The sequence below is a fragment of the Macaca nemestrina genome, chromosome 1 (genome assembly GCF_043159975.1).
Source record: "Macaca nemestrina isolate mMacNem1 chromosome 1, mMacNem.hap1, whole genome shotgun sequence".
In the NCBI taxonomy this organism is placed as follows: domain Eukaryota; kingdom Metazoa; phylum Chordata; class Mammalia; order Primates; family Cercopithecidae; genus Macaca; species Macaca nemestrina.
Window position 1 is genome coordinate 102,937,872 of NC_092125.1, and position 21,069 is coordinate 102,958,940.

Here is a 21,069-nt window from a genome sequence, read left to right on the forward strand (position 1 = left end):
CTTTTCTAAAAAACAGAATCCAGGGGAACATCACACACCGGGGCCTATCATGGGGAGGGGGGAGGGGGGAGGGATTGCATTGGGAGTTATACCTGATGTAAATGACGAGTTGATGGGTGCTGATGAGTTGATGGCTGCAGCACAGCAACATGGCACAAGTATACATATGTAACAAACCTGCACGTTATGCACATGTATCCTAGAACTTAAAGTATAATGATAATAATTAAAAAAAAACAAACAAACAGAATCCGGCTGGGCACAGTGGCTCACGCCTGTAATCCCAGCACTTTGGGAGGCTGAGGGAGGTGGATCACCTGAGATCAAGAGTTCAAGACCAGCCTGGCCAACATGGCAAAACTCTGTCTCTACTAAAAATACAAAAATTAGCTGGGCGTGGTGGCGCACAACTGTAATCCTAGCTACTCAGGAGGCTGAGGCGGGAGAATTGCTTAAACACAGGAGGTGGAGGTTGCAATGAGATGAGATTGCGCCACTGCACTCTAGCCTGGGCAACAGGCAAAAAAAAAAAAAAAAAAAAAAAAAGGACCATCTTTTTAAAAAAATAACTTTTAATTATGTTGTATCTATATACAGAGGAGTTAGAAAACATAGGCATTTTAAAGAAAAATAGCTAATACTATAATACTAACAGCTAATAGCTAACACATGGTAATAGTACCTGCCATGGGCCAGGCACTGCTCTAGGCATTTTACATATATCATATATATTAACTGGTTTAGCAACATCCCCCTTTACAGATGAGAAAACTGAGAAACAGAACGGTTGAGTAACTTGCTGTAGGTCACACAGCTGGCAAGTGGTATAGCTGGGATTCAAACCCAAGTAAGCTGACTCCCAACTCCATCCTAAACACCCTCACCCACTGTGGTACTGCCAGCTTTGTCAGGGCATAATGCCAGTACCTCAGAAGCTTACTGAGAAGGAATCCATTTTTTTCAAACCAAATATTACACAAAATCTAATATAACAATAAATACAGTGATAACCAATTTTATTAAGCACTCATTACGTCCCAGGCTCTGTGCAAGTAACTTTATTTATTTATTTATTTATTTATTTACTTATTTATGTGTTGAGACCTAGTCTCACTCTGTCATCCAGGCTGGAGTGCAGTGGCGCGATCTCAGCTCACTGCAATCTCCGCCTCCTGGGTTCAAGCGATTCTCCCCCCTCAGCCTTCTGAGTAGCTGGGATTACAGGTGGCCTACCACCACACCTAGCTAATTTTTGTATTTTTTAGTAGAGATGGGGTTTCCCCATGTTGGCCAGGCTGGTCTCAAACTCCTGACCTCAAGTGATCCACCCACCTTGGCCTCTCAAAGCGCTGGGATTACAAGCGTGAGCCACCTCGCCCTGGCCTAAAGAACTTCAGTGTATTCATTCACTCAATCCTAATTACAACCCATTTTCTGGAAATGAAACTGAGGCTCAGGGTAGTTAAAAGTGTCTTTCCTAAAGTTACACACAAAGTGTCTGTGGTGGTGGCAGTACTCAGGCTGTTATCTCTACAGCCCATACTCTCAACCACTCTGACTCCACATAGAATGCACAAAGGCAGGGCTGCTCTGTTATTTTGGGTGGCGTGGGTGGAAGTAGGCAATGGAGGCACAGTTTTCAAAGCCACTGGTCTAATCTAACCATTCTTCTCTTCTTCATTTTACAGAGGGTGTAACTTGGGCCAAGAAGTCGTGATATGAGCAGGTCATACAGTGTTGAGGGCCAAACCCCTCGACTCCGTTGGGAGTTAAAGGGAAGGAAGTGGACATTTCCTTTGAACCTATGAATGAGCAGGTGAGGTTTTGTACTCTCATTTTTCACAGTGGAAGAAAATTTTGTTTAGAAATTCTAGTTAAGTAATTTACCCAAAGCCCTAAAGCAAGTAAACGGCCAGCAGGATTCAAACCAAGTCCCTTGACATGACAAACCAGCTTCTTTCCACTAGACCACCCCTTCCCCCAATACAGTAAACTCCACCTCTCTGCTCCTGTCAGCAACTTCCTGATCCGTACAGAAATAAGTTTGCCACCATTTTGCCTGACCTCCTCCAGAGACTCGCTTCAGGATCCTAGAGCCAGATCTGCACCCCACAACCTTATCTGCTTTGGGGCCCCAAGTCCCTCAACTTCTGTCCTGACCTCTTTCCCCACATAAATGTAGAAGTGCACACCAGCATCAACGGAATCATTTCACTGAGACATTTGTAAACTAGTTCCAACGTGGGCTGGTGGGTTGAGGGCTTGTGAGTTGTGTTGTTTTAGACGCTTACTACTCAAATGATGGTTCTAAGCAGCAGCAACAGCACCTTGGAGCGCGTTAGAAATGCACACACTCCGAACCTCCTGAATTAGAATCTACTTTTTGTTTTGTTTTTGAGACGGAGGTTCACTCTTGTTGCCCAGGCTGGAGTGCAATGGTGCCATCTCAGCTCACTGCAACCTCTGCCTCCCAGGTTCAAGTGATTCTCCTGCCTCAGCCTCCCAAGTAGCTGGGATTACAGGCTCCTGCCACCACACCCAGCTAATTTTTATTTTGTATTTTTAGTAGAGACGGGGTTTTACCATGTTGGCCAGGCTGATCTTGAACTCCTGACCTCAGGTGATCTACCTGCCTCGGCCTCCCAAAGTGCTGGGATTACAGGCGTGAGCCACCATGCCCGACACAGAATCTACTCTTTTTTTTTTTTTTTGAGACGGAGTCTCACGCTGTTGCCCAGGCTGGAGTGCAGTGGCGCGATCTCGGCTCACTGCAAGCTCCGCCTCCTGGGTTCACGCCATTCTCCTGCCTCAGCCTCCTGAGTAGCTAGGACTACAGGCGCCTGCCACCGCGCCCGGCTAATTTTTTGTATTTTTAGTAGAGACGGGGTTTCACTGTGGTCTCGATCTCCTGACCTTGTGATCCGCCCGCCTCGGCCTCCCAAAGTGCTGGGATTACAGGCTTGAGCCACCGCGCCCGGCTAGAATCTACTCTTTTAAAAAGAGATTTCCAGGTGATTTGATTGCACGTTAACGTCTGCAAAGCACTAGGTTAGATGTGAATCCCAGGGGAAGCAGGCTTATGCCCTCCTGTGTAACTGACCCTCTGCAGCTCTTGGCTTAGTTGTTAGGGGCAGCTGCGAGTTGGCTGATGATGTTACTGTAAGGAGAACTTGGATATTAAATTGCAACCAAGGCCTGGGAGATTACTGCAACAAAGGGAACCCTGGTTGTATTATTGCAACCAGCATCTGCATGGTGGACTGAATGAGAGGCCCAAGAGATTTTGCTGCAACAAGAATTTAGAAGCCTATTTCCACTTCCAAACTGGCTATTATAATGCAACAAAGTGGAGAAATTGGAAGAGCTCTTGCTTTTTACTAAATTGAGTGTACCAAATTGGAAAATAGTTTAAAAGCATGTTTGTTGGCTGGGCGCAACAATTGCTCACGCCTGTAATCCTAGCACTTTGGGAGGCCAAGGCTGGTGGATCAAAAGGTCAGGAGTTTGAGACCAGCCTGACTAACATGGTGAAACCCCATCTCTACTAAAAATACAAAAATTAGCCTGGCGTGGTGACGCGTGCCTGTAATCCCAGCTACTCAGGAGGCTGAGGCAGGAAAATTGCTTGAACCTGGGAGGCAGAGGTTGCAGTGAGCCAAGATTGCACCATTGCACTCCAGCTTGGGCAACAGAACGAGACTCCGTCTCAACAACACAAAACAACAACAATTAAACAAACAAACAAACAAACCATGTTTGTTGCATTGAAACTGTGCATATTTATAATAATGACCTAGACCGGGTGTGGTGGCTCACGCCTGTAATCCCAGCATTCTGGGAGGCCCAGGTGGGCAGATCACGAGGTCAGGAGTTCGAAACCAGGCTGACTAACATGGTGAAACCCGGTGTCCACTAAAACGACAAAAATTAGCTGGGCGTGGTGGCACACACCTGTAATCCCAGCTACTCAGGAGGCTGAGGCAGGAGAATTGCTTGAACCCCGGGAGGCGGAGGTTACAGTGAGCCGAGATCGCGCCACTGCACTCCAGCCTGGGCAACGGAGCGAGATTCTGTCCTAGATAGATAGATATATAGATAGATAGAATAAAATAATCACTTAGACAGTTAAAGGAAACCTGTCCTGATGCTGGACTTAATCTTGAAACACCTTCAAGAACTTGTGACAAGATTCTCTCCTAACAAAAAGATTAGCCTGATAGAATCTGGACTATTACACTGACTGCATTTCAAAATGGAATGCATTGTAGAGCAAACACCAACTAGAACCTAGTTGCTCTGTTGCAACAAGTTTGAATTTGCTATGAAAACAAATCGACAAGCTTGTGGCTGAGGGCCTGCTTGGCTGTTTTCTTGCAATAGGACCTTCCAGAATGCCCCTCCTGTGCCAGCAGCCTGGTGTGCCTCTTATCACAAGGGGAACTATGGTTGAGAGGCCACACTGTTATAAAGGCAAAAGTCATGAAACATATTGCCATGGACATAAGGACAGCCAAGTGTCATGCAGGACTCTGGGAACAACTGCAGGCATCCCCTAATGACAAGCAGCCATTCTATGCCTCTGATGTTAGTTACCAGGGCAGTCATGTTATCCCATCTTACAGCAGAGGAAACTGAGGCTCAGAGTCCAGGAGGTTGTCCAAGTTCTCAGGACTGATGAACAGTAGGGTAGGATGTGGATTTGGAACTTTTGGCTACATCCTGGACTTCTTTGCAGGGAGACTTTGCATATGCTTTGAAATAGGATCAGGAAACGTGAGAAGAAAAAATGCATATTTTACCTATTCAAACCTAGCATATTTTGTTGCTAAATTTTAAGAACATGTAAATGCTGTAACATAAGATCCAAATATCTTATTTCTTTTTTTTTTTTTTTTTTGAGATGGAGTCTCGCTCTGTCGCCCAGCCCAGGCTGGAGTGCAGTGGCGCGATCTCGGCTCACTGCAAGCTCCGCCTCCCGGGTTCACGCCATTCTCCTGCCTCAGCCTCCCGAGTAGCTGGGACTACAGGCGCCCACAACCGCGCCCGGCTAATTTTTTGTATTTTTAGTAGAGACGGGGTTTCACCGTGGTCTCGATCTCCTGACCTTGTGATCCGCCCGCCTCGGCCTCCCAAAGTGCTGGGATTACAGGCGTGAGCCACCGCGCCCGGCCCAAATATCTTATTTCTAAGGGAACATAGGTGTCTGGAATGTGGGCAAATACAGGGACAGCAAATCAAAGACGTAATTACAATAAAGTCTTATTTAGCGTAATAGAAGAGATCTGAGTTCAAGTTTTGGTTCTATCACTTCTTAGCTTGTAACCTAGGCCAAAATGTAGTCTCAGAATTTGGCAAAATTCTACTCATTCTTTAATGCCCAGTTCAGTCACCACCTTTGTGAAGCCTTCCCAGACTCCCCTCCCCACCTTCTAAAAGAGGTAGCACCTGGCCCCTCAGTCTTCACCGTTTACTGAAAGGGTTGGGTTTATTGGCATTCTACTGTAACCCACTAGAACTGAGTTCATCTTTGCGGGGTTAACTAGCCATTGAGTCCAAGTCTCCTGGGCAAGACAGTAGCGTAGAGAAACGAGATTGAATGCACCCGGAAGGTGGCCAATTTGTGCCTCAACTCCTTGGCCATCTCCTGGCTACCAAATTCAAGCGTTTCCTCCTTAGCAAAGGCGGACGTAGGGCTCAAATCCCCGACGTTTCCAGGGCCACCCCACATACGGTAAGCACGGCGAGGTCCAGGGAGGACCCCAGTGCGCGGAGCGGCACGGTGCCCACTCCTCTCGCCCTGGGCGCCTAGCACACTGCCAAGAACCGCGGGTGCCCAGTAAATATTCGTGGATTGAGATGGAGCAGAAGGCAGGCGGAAACCGCGTATAGACGTCCACACTTAACTGCGCTGGGGCCGCGGTGGTGAGCACTCCGCGGAGGCAGGGGAAGGGCGGGGGCCGCTCCGTCCAGCCGGGCGCCAGCTCCTCTCGGGCGGGCGGGCACCCACCGACAGCGGGGACACAAAGCCTGCTCGGCGAGCTCGGCGATCGGCTCCTTATGCCTGTGCCGCCACGCGCCGTCAGGCGGCTCCAGGTTGGGCGTTGGGCCGTGGCAGGCCCTGGGCGTCAAGAAGCTGCACGCATCAAACCGCCGCGGGAGGGAGCGCGAGGCGGGGGGGCGGGGGGAGGAGGAGGAGTGGGCCCGGGAGGAGGGAGGAGGAGGAGGAGGAGTGGGGACCGGGCGGGGGGTGGAGGAAGAGGCCTCGCGCAGAGGAGGGAGCAATTGAATTTCAAACACAAACAACTGCACGAGCGCGCACCCACCGCGCCGGAGCTTTGACCTGATCCACGCCCGCCCCGTCCGTGTGGCGCGCGGGCGGAGACGCCGTGGCAGCGCCGGAGCTCGGGCCGGGGGCCACCATCGAGGCGGGGGCCGCGCGAGGGCCGGAGCGGAGCGGCGCCGCCACCGCCGCACGCGCAAACTTGGGCTCGCGCTTCCCGGCCCGGCGCGGAGCCCGGGGCGCCCGGAGCCCCGCCATGTCGCGATCCAACCGGCAGAAGGAGTACAAATGCGGGGACCTGGTGTTTGCCAAGATGAAGGGCTACCCACACTGGCCGGCCCGGGTGAGCAGCGCGGCCCGCCGCCCCCAACCCCCTGCGGGTTTGGGTTGCATAACACCGGGAAGGGCACGAACGCTCCGCGCGGCGCGGGCAGAGGTGGGGGCAGGGGGGTTGTGGGTCTCCGACTCTTTCCCTGTAGCTTCCAAGCCCACCCGCCGGTTATATAATGGTGGAGGCGGGCGGGGGTGGGGGTAGACACCTGGTGGGCACGGTGTCCGCGCGTAGTGGCGTGTGCACGGCGTGGAGATCCGAGGGCGCCGGTCACTTCCCGGCCCCCGGCTCCGCGTGCTCAGTTCCGCCCCCAGCCCCCATACTCCCAGAGGTTTCGAGCGCGAAGTCTGGCTTTGGGCCAGTCGTGTTATTCCTTCCCCCTACCCCAGGCGCCGCCGCCACCCCTCTTAAGACCCCCTTAGAGACCCCCAGTTTGTTCGTTGATTGTCGCCCCCAGTTCAAACTCTTCTCTTCCTGGATAAATGGTTAAGAAGGATCCCAACCCGGAGAGAGCTAGATGAAGGCGGAGTTCGCTTCTAGGAAACTTTGGTTTGGGGCATCTGTAAGAGGTCTAAAGTTGGGAAGGTCGAAGGCTCGTTGGGGGCGGCGTAAGGGGATCTACCTGGCTTGGAAATTATCCGTCAGAACCCATCAGCCCTCAGCTCCACAGAAATATTCCTCCATATGCTGCTAACTCAAATTTAGGATTGAGGTGACAGGTTCCCTTGTGGTATTAGGAAATCCAGCCCAGACTCCCTCTTAGTATGGGTGGGGGAGCCCAAGTTCCTTCCCTGGCTCAGATATGAAGATCTTCCGCCAGAACGGCGCAGTCTCTGCCATGTGGTTGATTCAGCCCGCCAGTATGAGCTCCCCCACAACCCCATCACCTGGCCAGGTGGGAGGGTGGGGCCCTGCAGCCGAGCCTGGTGTGCTCATCATGTTTCCCCTAAGGACTGAGACAGGTTAAGTAAGGAGGATGGGAGGTTGCCAGTTGCTGGAGGAAAGGAAGGGGGGTGGGGGTGGGGGCAGTGCATTTGGCACTTAAAGTTGGTGTAGAGGGGCCTTTGGTTTTGGGAGAGGGCATGACTCAGTATCCTAGAGTGCAGGACTGCTGTAGAGTGAAATCCAAGGGCAGAAGGACTGCATGGCTTTGGGGTGCTCTTCTCAGTGTAAGTCTGTGTCTGTCTGGCCCAGGCTCATTCAGGGTATCAGGCCAACTTTGGGGCCACTCAGAAAACTCAGAGACCCTTCCTCGCTGTGTACCCACTCCTTAGGAGTGTGCCTAATCCCACATGCCTTCAGCTCCTGGTTCCCTGAAACTTTCAGATGGATCAAATGAGGACCAGCTTCTGCTAATGGGAGAAGTACAAAGAGAAGTGGGACTCTCCGTGTGCGAACTCTTGTGTACTTTACCCTGCACCCTTTGACCCCACTGGCTTCTTGGCCCAGATGCCAAGGCCCTGGTGGGCAGGACAAGAACTGAACCCAGGTCTCTACTGTTCCTACCTCCTGAGGGTGGGACAAAGTCCAGAGGCTGGATAAGCCCTGGGGAGGGGGTGTTAGCTGGAATGTGGGTTGCAGGGAACCCCTTCTGCATCCGGTAAGAGAGAAAAGGGGTAGGGACACAGAAGGACCCACACTGGCCCCTGTGAGGAAGACCTCAAGTTTCTGGTGGCCTTTGGAGTAAGGGCAGTCCTTGGGACTAGGGATCCCATCCATTTCCTCTCCACTTTGGGCCTCCAGGACAGAAGGGAGGGACAGGGGAGGCAGCGTTTCTTCCTCTGTTCAGACCTGGACCTTTTAGATAAAGTTAGAACTGGGGTAGGGAGATCAGACTGGATCTCAAAGCGGTAGGACCCCACACTTTGCCTGTCTCCGGCTCTTGATTGTGATACTTGCAGGGAGGGCTACACCCAAGGCTGTTACCTCCCAGACACAGTCCCCTTGTACTCCAAAAGAACAGACCTCAAGTCTCCTCACCATTCCTTGGACTGTGTCTTAGTCCCTAGAGAGGCAGAGCCTGAGGGGCCCTTGCTGAGATGGATGAGAAGTAAGAGGGAACCTCACTGACTCCCCCATCTCATAGGAAGCCCGAATCTTCAGCCATAAAGAAGGCCCGTGAGTGGATTTTCCTTCTTCAATCCCCGCTGCTGAGGAGGATGGGTGATTCTGGGTGAAACTAGAAGGGCCCAGTGCTTGAGAGAGAGCCCAGCCAGAGGGGCCATGTGATAGGCAGGACCTGCCTGGAAGGATGGTGTGACTCCATCTTAACCTTCTCCTTTCCCTCTTCCGCCTGCTTAACTTCCTGGGGGATCTCCAAGTACTTAACAATTAACCTCCAATACTTCAGAGATTTCCCCCCCTGGTCCCTTTTTCCTTTGGCTGATTCCTGTTTCACAGTCCCAGAAAACCTGGGCAGCCAGGACCTCACCCGTCTTTCCTCCCTGTGCCCCTTCCCCCTGTACCTTCTCTTTTCTGCCTCTTGGGCTTGCCACACTTTCCTGGCCCCAACTGTCTCCTGCCCCAGATTTTCCGGTTCCTGGGTCAGGTTGGGCCTCAGCCCTGGGTGTGGTGGTCAGAACCCTGGTTGGCAGGCAGTGTGTGCTTAGCCCTCCCTGCTGCCTTCCTAAGTGTTGAGTCTGTTTTTAGTTTGAGGCGGGGGGAGAGGTGTTCAGTTCTCTTTCCCCACTCTACCTGAAAACTTCAGATTCCTCTTTGGACCTCAGAGAGTGTCTGTGGCTTGGGAGGCTGGTATTTCATGTGCTCAAGCCTGTCTGATGGAAATGGGCAAATGCAAGGCCTGAGAAGAAGTAACTTGCCTGCATCTGGAATGGTTAAGAGGTAGCCGAGTTCCCCTATTACTGGCTAGTGGAGGGGGTACAGTGGGGTCCCCAGCACTATTTGGCGCCACCCTGACGCAGTTAGCCTTGACTCACTTGTTCTGAGTCACAGCCTGGCTATAAAGGCACCGCCTGGAAGAGAGATGTCTGTATTGGGGTACGGGGCTCCCCCAAGACCTCATATCCTCTACATCTAGGAAGAACCGCCCTCCACTTCCAAATGTAAGAAAGGACATTTCCTTTGTAGCTTGAGGAATAGAGGTGCCACTGTAGAAGGGATTTCTCCCCTTTTGGTTGAAGGGTTAGGAATTCCATTAAGTGAAAAGAGCACACCTCCCCTGGCCCTTCCCTCACAAGTGCCTACACTCTAGGTGAGGGAGCCAGGTGGGATGATGCTTTGCGGGGAGGTGCCTATCTGCTCGGCCCGTCTTCCTCTTTCTTCCCTCTAGACCCATCCTTTATGTAGCTAGAAGTCAGCAGGGCTGGCATATTTGGTGTGCCTTATGCTATTTTTAATCCCTTTGGTTCTTTTGTTTCTCCCCCACCGCTGGGGCTAGGCAGCTGGTGGCCTCCTGGGTCCCCTGCCACACCATTCAGCTATCTGCCTCTGAGTTTGCTTTCCATGGGAAGCTGGGGTGGCACGAGACCATGGCCAGGTAGCCGCTTTGCAGTCTGTGCGTCTGCAAAGAACCTCATTTCTCCTTATTTCTGACCCTTCACCCACCCACCCCCTCTTGCGAAGCCTCAGTTTCTCCTCTTCCATCACACATTTACTGTGGGCATCTTAATGCCCTGGCTCAGGTGTGGGCGCTGAAAATGCAGAGCTCTAAGTCCCCTGCTGCACTCCCAGTCTTAGACCCTTCAGTCCCCACCCCCACCCCTGGTTCTGGGTGCACACAGATCCACAGAGGAAAGGCCTAGGAAAGGCGTTTGCTATTATTGTCCTATGCCTGCCTCGTGGGATCTCTAAGCCCTGGGGGCGCTCGTTTTGTTTTTTGCTTCCCCCTGTTAAGAGGAGGGTGGGAGCTAGCTGGTAACAGGACCCAGGTGTCCTGGCTGAGGACTGGCTCCTCTGCCCCTGCTCCAGGTCTGGCTTCCTGAGAAGGACGCCTGCCTCCTCTCCGCACCCCCTGCAGCGGTAATCCAGCCCTAGCTGTGGTTTCCAGCACAGCCGGGGACCCAGGTGCCAGACTGCAGGCTTGGGGGTGGGGTGTGTGTTAGTGTCCCCTCCTCCCCAATCCGGAGAAAAGGCCCGGAGGGGGAGGGGCAGTCACATTCCTGGTTGCTGAGTGGCCCCAGGGGCGGGGTTGGGTTGTCATGGCGATGGGGATCGTGTTTGTGGGGGGAGCTGCGTGCCTTTCCACCCCCTGCTCTCACACCCGGTGTCTCCTGGTTGTGGGAAGGGCCCAGTTTGTGCTGGGCCTTCCTGGGGGGAAGGGCTGGACCTCTGTCCCCAGAGGCCACGGGGCAAGCGGGGAGGTGCCCAAAAGTCTGAAGATTCCAAGTCTGGGGCAAGATGCCCCTCAGATTCATGCCCAGGCCCCCACCCCCTCTCCTGGGTGTGTCTCAGCGCATTCCCATCCACCCTGTCTCCCCAGGCCCCCAGTTGGGCCCTCTGTCCCTGTCTCTGTGTGTTAATCACTGCCTTGGCCTTTCTGTCCCTCCTGTTTGCGCCTGGGGCCCCAGTCATCATGGCCACCTGGCTTCTGTCCGGCGGGAAGCCTGGCTGCTGGGGCTGCTGCAAGTGCTGCTGGGAGTTGTAGTCCCCACCCGCCCCACCTTCCCCCTACCCACCCCCGGCTCAGCTTGGCCTGAGCTTCCAGGCCTGATCTGGGAGAGGCTGGTGAGGCCACTGCCTCTGGATTCCCTGACCTCAGACTTCTGCACCTCTCACCTTCACCACAGCACTCCTCACCACACCTGGGGCAGGGGATTTAGTCAGGTGATCTAAGTCCGAAACCTGGTCCTCAACAACTTGCTGTGTTATTTTGGGCAAATCACTTGTTTTCTGGGCTCAGTTTCCTCATCTGTAAAATGAGAGTTTGTGTGCCTTTCAGAGTTCCCTAGAAGCCTTTCGGCAGGTGTTGGATAGGCAGCCCTTTAACCTCACCCCTCCACTTCAGCGAGAGCAGCTTGCTTTTTTTATCTGTTTGATAAATTCATTCAGTAAATAATTGTATACCTACTGTATGCTAAGCACCGTGCTGCAGATAAAAGCAGAGCTGGTCTCTGACCCTGGGGCTGGTCTAGTCCAGGTAGTGCACACAGATGTTAAATAATAATATGAATCAGTGTAAAATTAGAACTGGGAAAGCACTGTAAAGGGGAGGTCTCAGGAAAGAATTTTACCTAACGAGTCAGCCAGGCCAGGAGTGATAGGGAAGCTTTCTGGAGGAAGTAATGGCGGAGCTGAGGCTGGAAGGATGATCAGGAGTGAGTGAGTATTAAGAGGCTGCAAGAACCATGGTCAGAGCAGAAAGGACAGTGTACTGGGAGAGGCTGATGACATGTAGGATGTACCGTGTGCCAAGTTATGGTCATTTCATCCTCACAGCCCTATAGCTTTAGTACTATGACTGTTTCCCTTTTACAGATGAGGAAACTGAGGCAGAGAGAGGTTCAGTAAGTTGCCCAAAGTCATACAAGTGGGGGCAGAGTTGGGATTCAGATCCTGCCATTGTGCAGAAGGGGTGAACAAGTGGGCCCTAGAGTCCTTAAAAGGTATTGAAGGGTTTTGAAGCAAGGTGACAAAATCCTTGGACCAACATTCCCAAAGGCCCACTCTGGCTGCATTGTGGAGAATAGATTGTGGAAAATGGAGATTGTGAGAAGAGTTAGAGGCAGTGGTTTTCGTCCAGGCAAGAGATGACAGTAGTTGGACCAAGGTGATGGCAAAGTCAGGGAGCTTTGTGGCGAGACACGTTGGGAGGCAAAATGGGTGCTGTCTGGCTGGTGAAGGAGAGGGAGGGATTCCTGGGTTTCTGTTGGGCGTTCATGTCTGACATTTGAATAAAGTGTCTGCTAGAAATGGTCCAAAAGCCATCTGGCTGACTATCCTGGGTCCCTCTCAGTCTGATTTTATATAAATGTGCCTTGGAGGTCAGCACCCCTGCCTCAGACTCAAAACCTCAGGACTCTAGCTGACCTCACCCCCTCATCTCACCCCAGATTGACGAGATGCCCGAGGCTGCCATGAAATCAACAGCCAACAAATACCAAGTCTTTTTTTTCGGGACCCACGAGACGTGAGTGGAGGCCAAAGGGGTATCGGTCGGGAGAGCCCCGGGCGGACTACTTTGGGGAAGGAGAGGTGGTGTTGGTACCCCTTTCATGTTGGGCTGTGCAGCTCAGGGGCAGTGAGGGGCTTGAGAGCACAGTCTCCCATCTCTCACCAGGGCATTCCTGGGCCCCAAAGACCTCTTCCCTTACGAGGAATCCAAGGAGAAGTTTGGCAAGCCCAACAAGAGGAAAGGGTTCAGCGAGGGGCTGTGGGAGATCGAGAACAACCCTACCGTCAAGGCTTCTGGCTATCAGGTGAGCCACCGCCTGCCCCAAAGACCCCCTGGAAAGCAGATGTGGCCATGGGCTCTGGCAGCCCCTGGCCCACAGATGATGCTTAGTCTTCAGAAACTCCAGGGCTTTCAGGGTAGGAGCTCATCGGGGTGGTGGGAAGGGGGCTTCCTGCAAGAGGAGATAGGGTTGGGCTGTGTGGTGTAGTTGTGGTTCGGGACAACTGTGAGGCAGCAGTCTGGGGGGCAAGAACAGGATGGAGGCGGTAAGTGGGGACAGGCCTTTGTTGGGCCCAGTGTGAGTATAGGACACGGCCTTAACTCTTTCCACGAAGGCTTCCAGGAGGAGGTGCTTGTGAGCCGGGCAGGACGAGGCGGGAGGGTGGGGGGCGGGGGTTGGCGGGGAAAGGGTCCTAGCTCCCTTTGGGAGAAGTTGACCCGAGGTTTTGCCTCCTGCTCCAGCCCTCCCCCCTCCTGCACAGAGCCCTGCCTGCCCGGCCAGTGGGTTTACCCCGGGGCTAATCCGACAGAGGTGGGTCTCAAATCACTCGTGAGACTGGGCACCTGGGTGGGGGTGGGGGAGAGGCGGGAAAAGGAAGGAGTGAGTGGCTGAGGGAGGGTCTGGGGAGGGGGCCCAGCATGGCAGCGACTGGTGCCACTCAGCCTGTGCTGTCTCTGCTGCAGTCCTCCCAGAAAAAGAGCTGTGTGGAAGAGCCTGAACCCGAGCCCGAAGCCACAGAGGGTGACGGTGATAAGAAGGGGAATGCAGAGGGCAGCAGCGACGAGGAAGGGAAGCTGGTCATTGATGAGCCAGCCAAGGAGAAGAATGAGAAGGGAGCGCTGAAGAGGAGAGCAGGGGACTTGCTGGAGGTAACTGCTGCCTGCCTAGGGCCTGGGCCCCCCTCAGCATTCCCCATGGGGTATCCCACAAGAGCAGGGCTTTGCCTCAGAGGTGCCCAGTCTGAGAGGTAGATCCAGCCTCTAGCTTGGGGAGTCCCCAGCTGATCAGATGGGACACAGAAGTCATTTCAGCTAGTAGGGCTGGGGAAGGACTGGGTGTCAGCCTGGGAAGGAGGCCCGGAGGAGAGGAGTGGGTGGCTGGTGGCCTCCCTCTCCAGCCTCAGCCCGCTTCCTCTGTCGATCCTGCCTAGGACTCTCCTAAACGTCCCAAGGAGGCAGAAAACCCTGAAGGAGAGGAGAAGGAGGCAGCCACCTTGGAGGGCGAGAGGCCCCTTCTTATGGAGGTGGAAAAGAATAGCACCCCCTCTGAGCCTGGCTCTGGCCGGGGGCTTCCCCAAGAGGAAGAAGAAGAGGAGGAGGAAGAGGAAGAGGCTGCCAAGGAAGATGCTGAGGCCCCAGGCATCAGAGATCATGAGAGGTGAGTGAGCCCCCTGACCCCTTGGCAGCTGGACTAGTGGGGGCTGGTCACTCTCGGAGAGGAGGATGAAAAGGGCCTGCAGTGGCCAGCCTCTGGGGAGGCGGGGTGGGCTCTCCTAGGAGACTGGCACTGGCTGGGGCAAGGCCAGGCCAAGGCCACACCATTAACCCTTCTCCCCTCCAACCCTCCCTCACAGCCTGTAGCCACCAATGTTTGAAGAGGAGCCCCCACCCTGTTCCTGCTGCTGTCTGGGTGCTACTGGGGAAACTGGCCATGGCCTGCAAACTGGGAACCCCTTTCCCACCCCAACCTGCTCTCCTCTTCCACTCACTTTTCCCACTCCAAGCCCAGCCCATGGAGATTGACCTGGATGGGGCGGACTACCTGGCCCTCACCTCTAGGTCCCCATTCTCCTATGATCTGAGTCAGAGCCATGTCTTCTCCCTGGAATGAGATGAGGCCATTGTGTTCCTTCCGCTTGAAGCTATTTTCCAGGCTTCTGCTGGGGCCTGGGACAACTGTTCCCACCTCCTGACACCCTTCTCCCACTTTCCTAGGCATTCTGGAACTCTGGGTTTGGATCAGGGGTAGGAATGGAAAAGATGGAGCATAAACAGCAGGGTGGGCTTGTGGGGCCTGGGAGGGGCAATCCTCAAATGGGGCATAGGGACAGCACAGGAGGGCAGCCTCCTCCTGAGCTCCTGTCCCCTGCTACACCTATTATCCCAGCTGCCTAGATTCAGGGAAAGTGGAACAGCTTGTAGGGGAGGGGCTCCTTTCCATAAATCCTTGATGATTAACAACACCCATTTTTCCTTTTGCCGACCCAAGAGTTTTGGGAGTTGTAGTTAATCATCAAAAGACTTTGGGGCTTCCTAGTTGTTTGGGCCAAGGACCTGAGACCTGAAGGGTTGACTTTACCCATTTGGGTGTGAGTATTGAGCATCTGTTCCCTTTTAGATCTCTGAAGCCAGAAATGGGATGCTTGGGAAGACCCCTAGCTGTCCTTTTCCCTCTCCGCACAGTGCTCAAGGCCAGCTTATAGTCATATATATCACCCAGACATAAAAGAAAAGACACATTTTTTAGGAAATGTTTTTAATAAAAGAAAATTACAAAAAAAAAATTTTAAAGACCCCTAACCCTTTGTGTGCTCCCCATTCTGCTCCTTCCTTCCCCATCGTTGCCCCCATTTCTGAGGTGCACTGGGAGGCTCCCCTTCTATTTGGGGCTTGATGACTTTCTTTTTGTAGCTGGGGCTTTGGTGTTCCTTCCAGTGTCATTTCTCATCCACATACCCTGACCTGGCCCCCTCAGTGTTGTCACCAGATCTGATTTGTAACCCACTGAGAGGACAGAGAGATATAAGTGCCCTCTCCCGCCCTCTTCCTACTGGTCTCTCTATGCCTCTCTACAGTCTCGTCTCTTTTACCCTGGCCCCTCTCCCTTGGGCTCTGATGAAAAATTGCTGACTGTAGCTTTGGAAGTGTAGCTCTGAGAACTGTAGATGATTTGAGTTCTAGGAAAATAAAACCCGTTGATTACTATATTGGATTCTGACTGATTCTTTGGGGCATATTGGTTAACTGAAGACAGAAAGTGGGGTAAGGGAATGCAAATGATTTCCAGATCATCTCAGATTGAGGTAGAGGGTGTCAGCCTCCTCCATTCTTAGGCATTTGGAAATCCAAACTTCTTGTGGGCAGAGCCTTAGAATAAACCACACCATTCATTCTACCTTTCCTGCCCAGCCACTGTTTAACGCACCTGGAAGAGTTTTTTTTTATTTTTATTTTTTTAAAAAGGGTTTGCATAAGAAGTGGGGTGTGGGAGGATGCCAGTATCCGCCACAGCCCAAGATGAAGTGGGAGTTTGGAGGCTGATTGTATAAACAACTTTGACCCCAAAGGTCAAGTCAAATAATAGTATAACCCTTTCTCCTTGCTAATGCTACCTGCCACCCTTAGCTGGTGATGGGGTGGTAGGGGGAGGGGGTTGGTAGGGTGAAATCCCGATAGTACTCCCCGAGTTAAGTGGAATGACTGGCTTAGATCATTTCTGTTTCCTTCCAGATCTGACATTTTGTAACTAGATCGGCTACTAGCATTGGAAGGGCCCACGTTTCATCCCTTCCTCTAGAAAGGCTACAGGCAGTTTTTGAATCTGCTCTTCCCCCACTCCAGCAGCGAAGGTCAGGGAGAGCATTGGCTGTAGCCCTGTCTGGTAAGGGCGGCCCTTCGCCTTGAACAGGAAGCCAGAACCACCTAGAAAATGGAGCCTTCTTCTCTAGAAACTACAATTCCCAGCGGCCTCCACGCAGAGCATGCGCGGGAATGTGCCAGGCGGGCCGCCCTAACCAGCTTGCCTTTCGATTCCCAACATGCTTCAGGGTGTGTTTTGGTTTCCTTGATTTCCTACCCCGCCAAACTTCCTGTTTCCAGCTTTCTAGCGGCGGACTGCAACTCCCAGCATGCTGAGAGATCAGATTCGTGGTTGAGCTGCCGTTTTACACTTGGACTACATCTCCCACAAAGTCGACGGGCGTGGCAGGGGAGGGGACGCTGAGGGCCCATGTGCTGAGCAGCCGAAGTGCCGCGGAAAGTGGAGGTGAGGGACGCCCGCCCCAGAGGTGCTCATCCGAGAGGCAGGTGCGGGAAGAGCCTAACCTTTTCCCTGCCCATGGCTCAGTCGCCTCCCCAGGGTTTCTTTGCACCGAAAGTTTGGAGCGGGTGGGTGCTGAAGATAGCTAGGCCTTGACGTTGTCTGGGATGAGGCTGGTGGGGGAAACCTTTGGAACCGTGACCTGAGAGGGCAGACCTTCGACCCCGCTATATTGCACGGCGCCTCCAGAACATGCAGGGAAAGCCCCACTGCGGGACGCTCACCAGCAGCATCTCCAGATTGTGGAGGGAAAGAAGGGAATGATATCGGGGGCATGCAAGCTGCTCTGGGCTGGGGTGGTTCAGACCTGGAATGACTGAGGTGAAGGGACTCCTTGCAGCAATCACGCGGGAGGCTTGGGTCTTTTTTTTTTTTTTTTTTTTTTTTGAGACGGAGTCTCGCTGTGTCTCCCAGGCTGGAGTGCAGTGGCGTGATCTCGGCTCACTGCAAGCTCCGCCTCCCGGGTTCACGCCATTCTCCCGCCTCAGCCTCCCAAGTAGCTGAGACTACAGGCGCCCGCCACCACGCCCGGCTAGTTTTTTGTATTTTTAGTAGAGACGGGGTTTCACCGTGTTAGCCAGGATAGTCTCGATCTCCTGACCTCGTGATCCACCCGCCTCGGCCTCCCAAAGTGCTGGGATTACAGGCTTGAGCCACCGCGCCCGGCCTTTTTTTTTTTTTTTTTGAGGAGGCTTGGGTCTTAAGATTGGCCCTGCTCCTGTCAAACTTTATAAACCAGGGTAGTCACTCCGGCTTTCAGGCCTTGATTTCCTTGTCTATAAAAGGGACTTTATGATGCATCTGGCAACCTCACCTCCCTCACTGGGCAATGTGAAGACCAAATGCCAGCAATGAAATTCCCAGTATTAGGTTTGTCATATAGTAGTCCTCTCTAAGCATTTGTTGAATACTCAGGAACACTAGGCCAATCAGCATTAATTGAAAATAACAGGTTTTTGTTTGTTTGTTTTTGTTTTTTTTTTTCTGAAAATAACATCAGGGCTTTATACTGAGAAGTATAAAGAAGAAAAATGACCCAGTATCTCACTGTTCAGATAACCCGTTAATACATATTTTTAAGTGCACATGGTTAGAAAATGCAAACGTTATTATGGGAAGAAGCAAAATGGAATTAACAGTCCTCCCAAGCAGTTCCTCTCCCCTAAAACAAGTACTTTGGTTTCTTGTTTCCTTTCCATAAATGTAACTGTGCTGGAATATATATTCATATACCCCAAAGGGATACTACTACTCACATTACTTTGCACCTTGCTTTGTTAAAATACTTAAAATAATCTAAATGACACCCACAATCCTGTAAATTTTGTGGATGATGAAACTGAAGTTCAAAAGTTAAATTGCCGGCTGGGCGTGGTGGCTCATGCCTGTAATCCCAGCACTCTGGGAGGCCAAGGTAGATGGATCACCTGATTTCAGGAGTTCGAGACCAGCCTGGCCAACATGGTAAAACCCTGTCTCTACTAAAAATATTTTTTAAAAAATTAGCGGGTCGTGATGGCACATACCTGTAATCCTAGCTATTAACGAGGCTGAGGCAGGAGAATCACTTGAACCCGAGGGGCAGAGGTTGCGGTGAGCTGAGATCATGCCACTGCACTCCAGCCTGGGTGACAGAACAAGACTCCGTCTCAAAAAATAAATAAGTAAAGTTGCCTAGTGTCATACAGTAAGATGATGGTAGAGCAGGGAGTAGAACCCAGGTGATCTGACTTCCCTGTCCAGGGCTCTTTATGCCATTGTAGTATCTTTATTTGTCTTTGAAGAACCTTATAGATAAGGTTCATTTTTATCTATAAAATGAGGTTAATGGTGACTTCTTCATTTGGTTGTCCTTAGGCTTAAATGAGATACAGGAAAGCACCTAGCATTGCACCTGGGAAGTTGCAAGTATTCAGTAAACTGAAGCGCTTACCATTTATGTCTTCAGTTCATTCACTACCTCATTAATTGAGAATTGAGTGGTCTAGAGCACATACTTAGTTGGGAAATTTAGGACTCAGTAATTCTAGAGTCTGGCCTTGGGTCTTTTTCCTTTAGAAAAGGAGCTATCTTAGGGAGGAGTGGTTATTTCCTGTCTTAGGACAGGAATTGTAAGTGGGATAGGGACATTTTAACCCCAGTTTTTATTTCTGCTACCTATTTGTTCATTTCACTGACTTACAACTGCCTACCTTTTGGCCGTATGCCAGCATTCCATCCTCTGTTTTCTTCCTATCCTGCTGTTCATACATTGATTTAATAAGTATTTCTTAAGCACCTACTAGGTGCCAAGCTCTGGATTCATGAACTTTAGATAACATGGCCCTTGTCCTTAATGAATTTTTTGGACTTTGAAGTCAGATATATGTGGGTTTGAATGCTGATTCTCCAATGTAGTAACTTTGTAATCATAAATAAGTTACTTGACCTTTCTATTTCCTCATCTATAAAGATGATAACCTCTTGTGAAGATTCAATGTGATGAGGTCCATTGAGCAACAGAGTAAGTGCTTTAAAAAATGTTCCTTCCCTTGCCTCTTTGCTCCCGTTTCTATCCATCTACCCAGAGCTGACAAGGAAGATTTCTGAGCATTTTGCTGGCAAAGGGATTTCGTACAGCCTCCAGGCATGCGTCTTTCTGCCCTACTGGCCTTGGCATCCAAGGTCACTCTGCCCCCCAATTACTGCTATGGGATGAGCCCCTCAGGCTCCTTGGCAGACAAGAGGAAGAATGCCCCATGGAGCAGGCGGCGCCCAGTGGTTGTGGAACCCATCTCTGATGAAGACTGGTATCTGTTCTGTGGGGACACGGTGAGAGCCTCATACAGGGCATAGAGTGATGGGGAATCTCCTGGGCAAGGATCCCCCTCCCTAACCTTCGTATCTTCCCACAGGTGGAGATCCTAGAAGGCAAGGATGCCGGAAAGCAGGGCAAAGTGGTTCAAGTTATCCGGCAGCAAAACTGCGTGGTCGTGGGAGGGCTGAACACAGTAAGTGGGGAGAGAGGATGGGGAAGCTTGGGAAGCCCGTCTCATCCGTCCCTCTCCATTCCAAGCAGCGCAGGGTGGCAGGAGACTGGCTGAGGGGATGGTGGCATTACTGAACCTTCTGCTTTTCAACTTGGGCTGAATGTGCTGAGTAGCAAGGGCAAACCCCTTTCACACCCCTTGTTTTCCGACACTCCCCTCTCTTGGACAGTATTACCGCTACATTGGCAAGACCGTGGATTACCGAGGAACCATGATCCCTAGTGAAGCCCCCTTGCTCCACCGCCAGGTCAAACTTGTGGATCCTATGGACAGGCAAGCGACAGGGCTCTGGGCAGAGGGTTTCTCACCCTCTGGGTCCACAAAGTGCTGTCCAATGGGAATGATGGGTTGGATGCTCTGGAGATTGAGAGGGACCATCTCATGGACATGATTCCCTGCGGGTAACCTCAACACAGAGGTGGAGAAACGCGGTGGTAACCCTGGTGTTTTGAACCCTTGACTCTGCTTTTGGGTTGGAGGGTGGCAGGAAACTGGCTCATAGGCCAGGCTCACCTCTTCTATCCACCAGGAAACCCACTGAGATTGAGTGGAGATTTACTGAAGCAGGAGAGCGGGTACGAGTCTCCACACGATCGGGGAGAATTATCCCTAAACCCGAATTTCCCAGAGCTGATGGCATCGTCCCTGAAACATGGATTGGTGAGTGAGGGGCAGGAAGGTCAGGGGTGGGTGCTAGGAGTGAGAGTAGGGGATGTTAATGAAAGTTGGCAAGCCCTCCCACCCATCTCCTTTGCTTAACAGATGGCCCCAAAGACACATCAGTGGAAGATGCTTTAGAAAGAACCTACGTGCCCCGTCTAAAGACACTACAGGAGGAGGTGATGGAGGCCATGGGGATCAAGGAGACTCGGAAATACAAGAAGGTCTATTGGTATTGAGCCCAGGGACAGCAGCTCCTCCCCAACTTCTGTCCCAGCCTTGAAGGCTGAGGCACCTGTTTTTCAGATGCCAATAAAGAGCAGTTTATGAGTCCCGTGTACAGCTGCTGTGAGATAGAATGGCACCCCTAATCCCAGCACA

The 21,069-nt window shown here is 52.0% G+C and overlaps 2 protein-coding genes across 13 annotated transcripts; both read left to right on the top strand.

The window, feature by feature from the left end:
- The first annotated feature begins 1,503 nt into the window (after positions 1-1,503).
- On the top strand, positions 1,504-15,885 carry LOC105498071 (heparin binding growth factor). 10 transcript variants are annotated; one of them, XM_011769882.3, is made up of 6 exons: positions 1,504-1,816; positions 12,620-12,696; positions 12,847-12,985; positions 13,645-13,830; positions 14,112-14,338; positions 14,535-15,885. In XM_011769882.3, the coding sequence occupies exons 1-6, from the start codon at positions 1,805-1,807 to the stop codon at positions 14,539-14,541; spliced, it is 648 nt and encodes a 215-aa protein (XP_011768184.1). In that variant the 5' UTR covers positions 1,504-1,804; the 3' UTR covers positions 14,542-15,885. The 10 variants fall into 10 exon arrangements, with proteins under 10 accessions (XP_011768184.1, XP_011768181.1, XP_024653807.1 ...); XM_011769879.3 differs by lacking the exon at positions 1,504-1,816 and adding an exon at positions 5,291-5,731; XM_024798039.2 differs by lacking the exon at positions 1,504-1,816 and adding an exon at positions 5,903-5,922.
- Positions 15,886-16,712: 827 nt separating this feature from the next.
- On the top strand, positions 16,713-21,020 carry LOC105498067 (mitochondrial ribosomal protein L24). Of its 3 annotated transcripts, none has more exons than XM_011769866.3 (6): positions 16,713-16,986; positions 19,567-19,810; positions 19,894-19,989; positions 20,198-20,301; positions 20,558-20,688; positions 20,791-21,020. In XM_011769866.3, exons 2-6 carry the CDS (start codon positions 19,628-19,630, stop codon positions 20,925-20,927), a joined length of 651 nt encoding a protein of 216 aa, XP_011768168.1. In that variant the 5' UTR covers positions 16,713-16,986; positions 19,567-19,627; the 3' UTR covers positions 20,928-21,020. The 3 variants fall into 3 exon arrangements, with proteins under 3 accessions (XP_011768168.1, XP_011768169.1, XP_070939609.1); XM_011769867.3 differs by having other exon boundaries at positions 16,713-16,945; XM_071083508.1 differs by lacking the exon at positions 16,713-16,986 and adding an exon at positions 17,049-17,067.
- The last annotated feature ends 49 nt before the right edge of the window (positions 21,021-21,069 follow it).

What these genes read in the sequence shown, in the direction of transcription:
- LOC105498071 (XM_011769883.2), top strand. Translation starts at nt 6,537, where the DNA reads ATGTCGCGATCCAACCGGCAGAAGGAGTACAAATGCGGGGACCTGGTG. An exon ending in TCCGCGCGGCGCGGGCAGAG is followed by an intron (nt 6,717 to 12,619) that starts GTGGGGGCAGGG and finishes ATCTCACCCCAG; the next exon opens with ATTGACGAGATGCCCGAGGC. An exon ending in TCAAGGCTTCTGGCTATCAG is followed by an intron (nt 12,986 to 13,644) that starts GTGAGCCACCGC and finishes TCTCTGCTGCAG; the next exon opens with TCCTCCCAGAAAAAGAGCTG.
- LOC105498067 (XM_011769866.3), top strand. Translation starts at nt 19,628, where the DNA reads ATGCGTCTTTCTGCCCTACTGGCCTTGGCATCCAAGGTCACTCTGCCC. An exon ending in ATCTGTTCTGTGGGGACACG is followed by an intron (nt 19,811 to 19,893) that starts GTGAGAGCCTCA and finishes ATCTTCCCACAG; the next exon opens with GTGGAGATCCTAGAAGGCAA. An exon ending in CGTCCCTGAAACATGGATTG is followed by an intron (nt 20,689 to 20,790) that starts GTGAGTGAGGGG and finishes TTTGCTTAACAG; the next exon opens with ATGGCCCCAAAGACACATCA.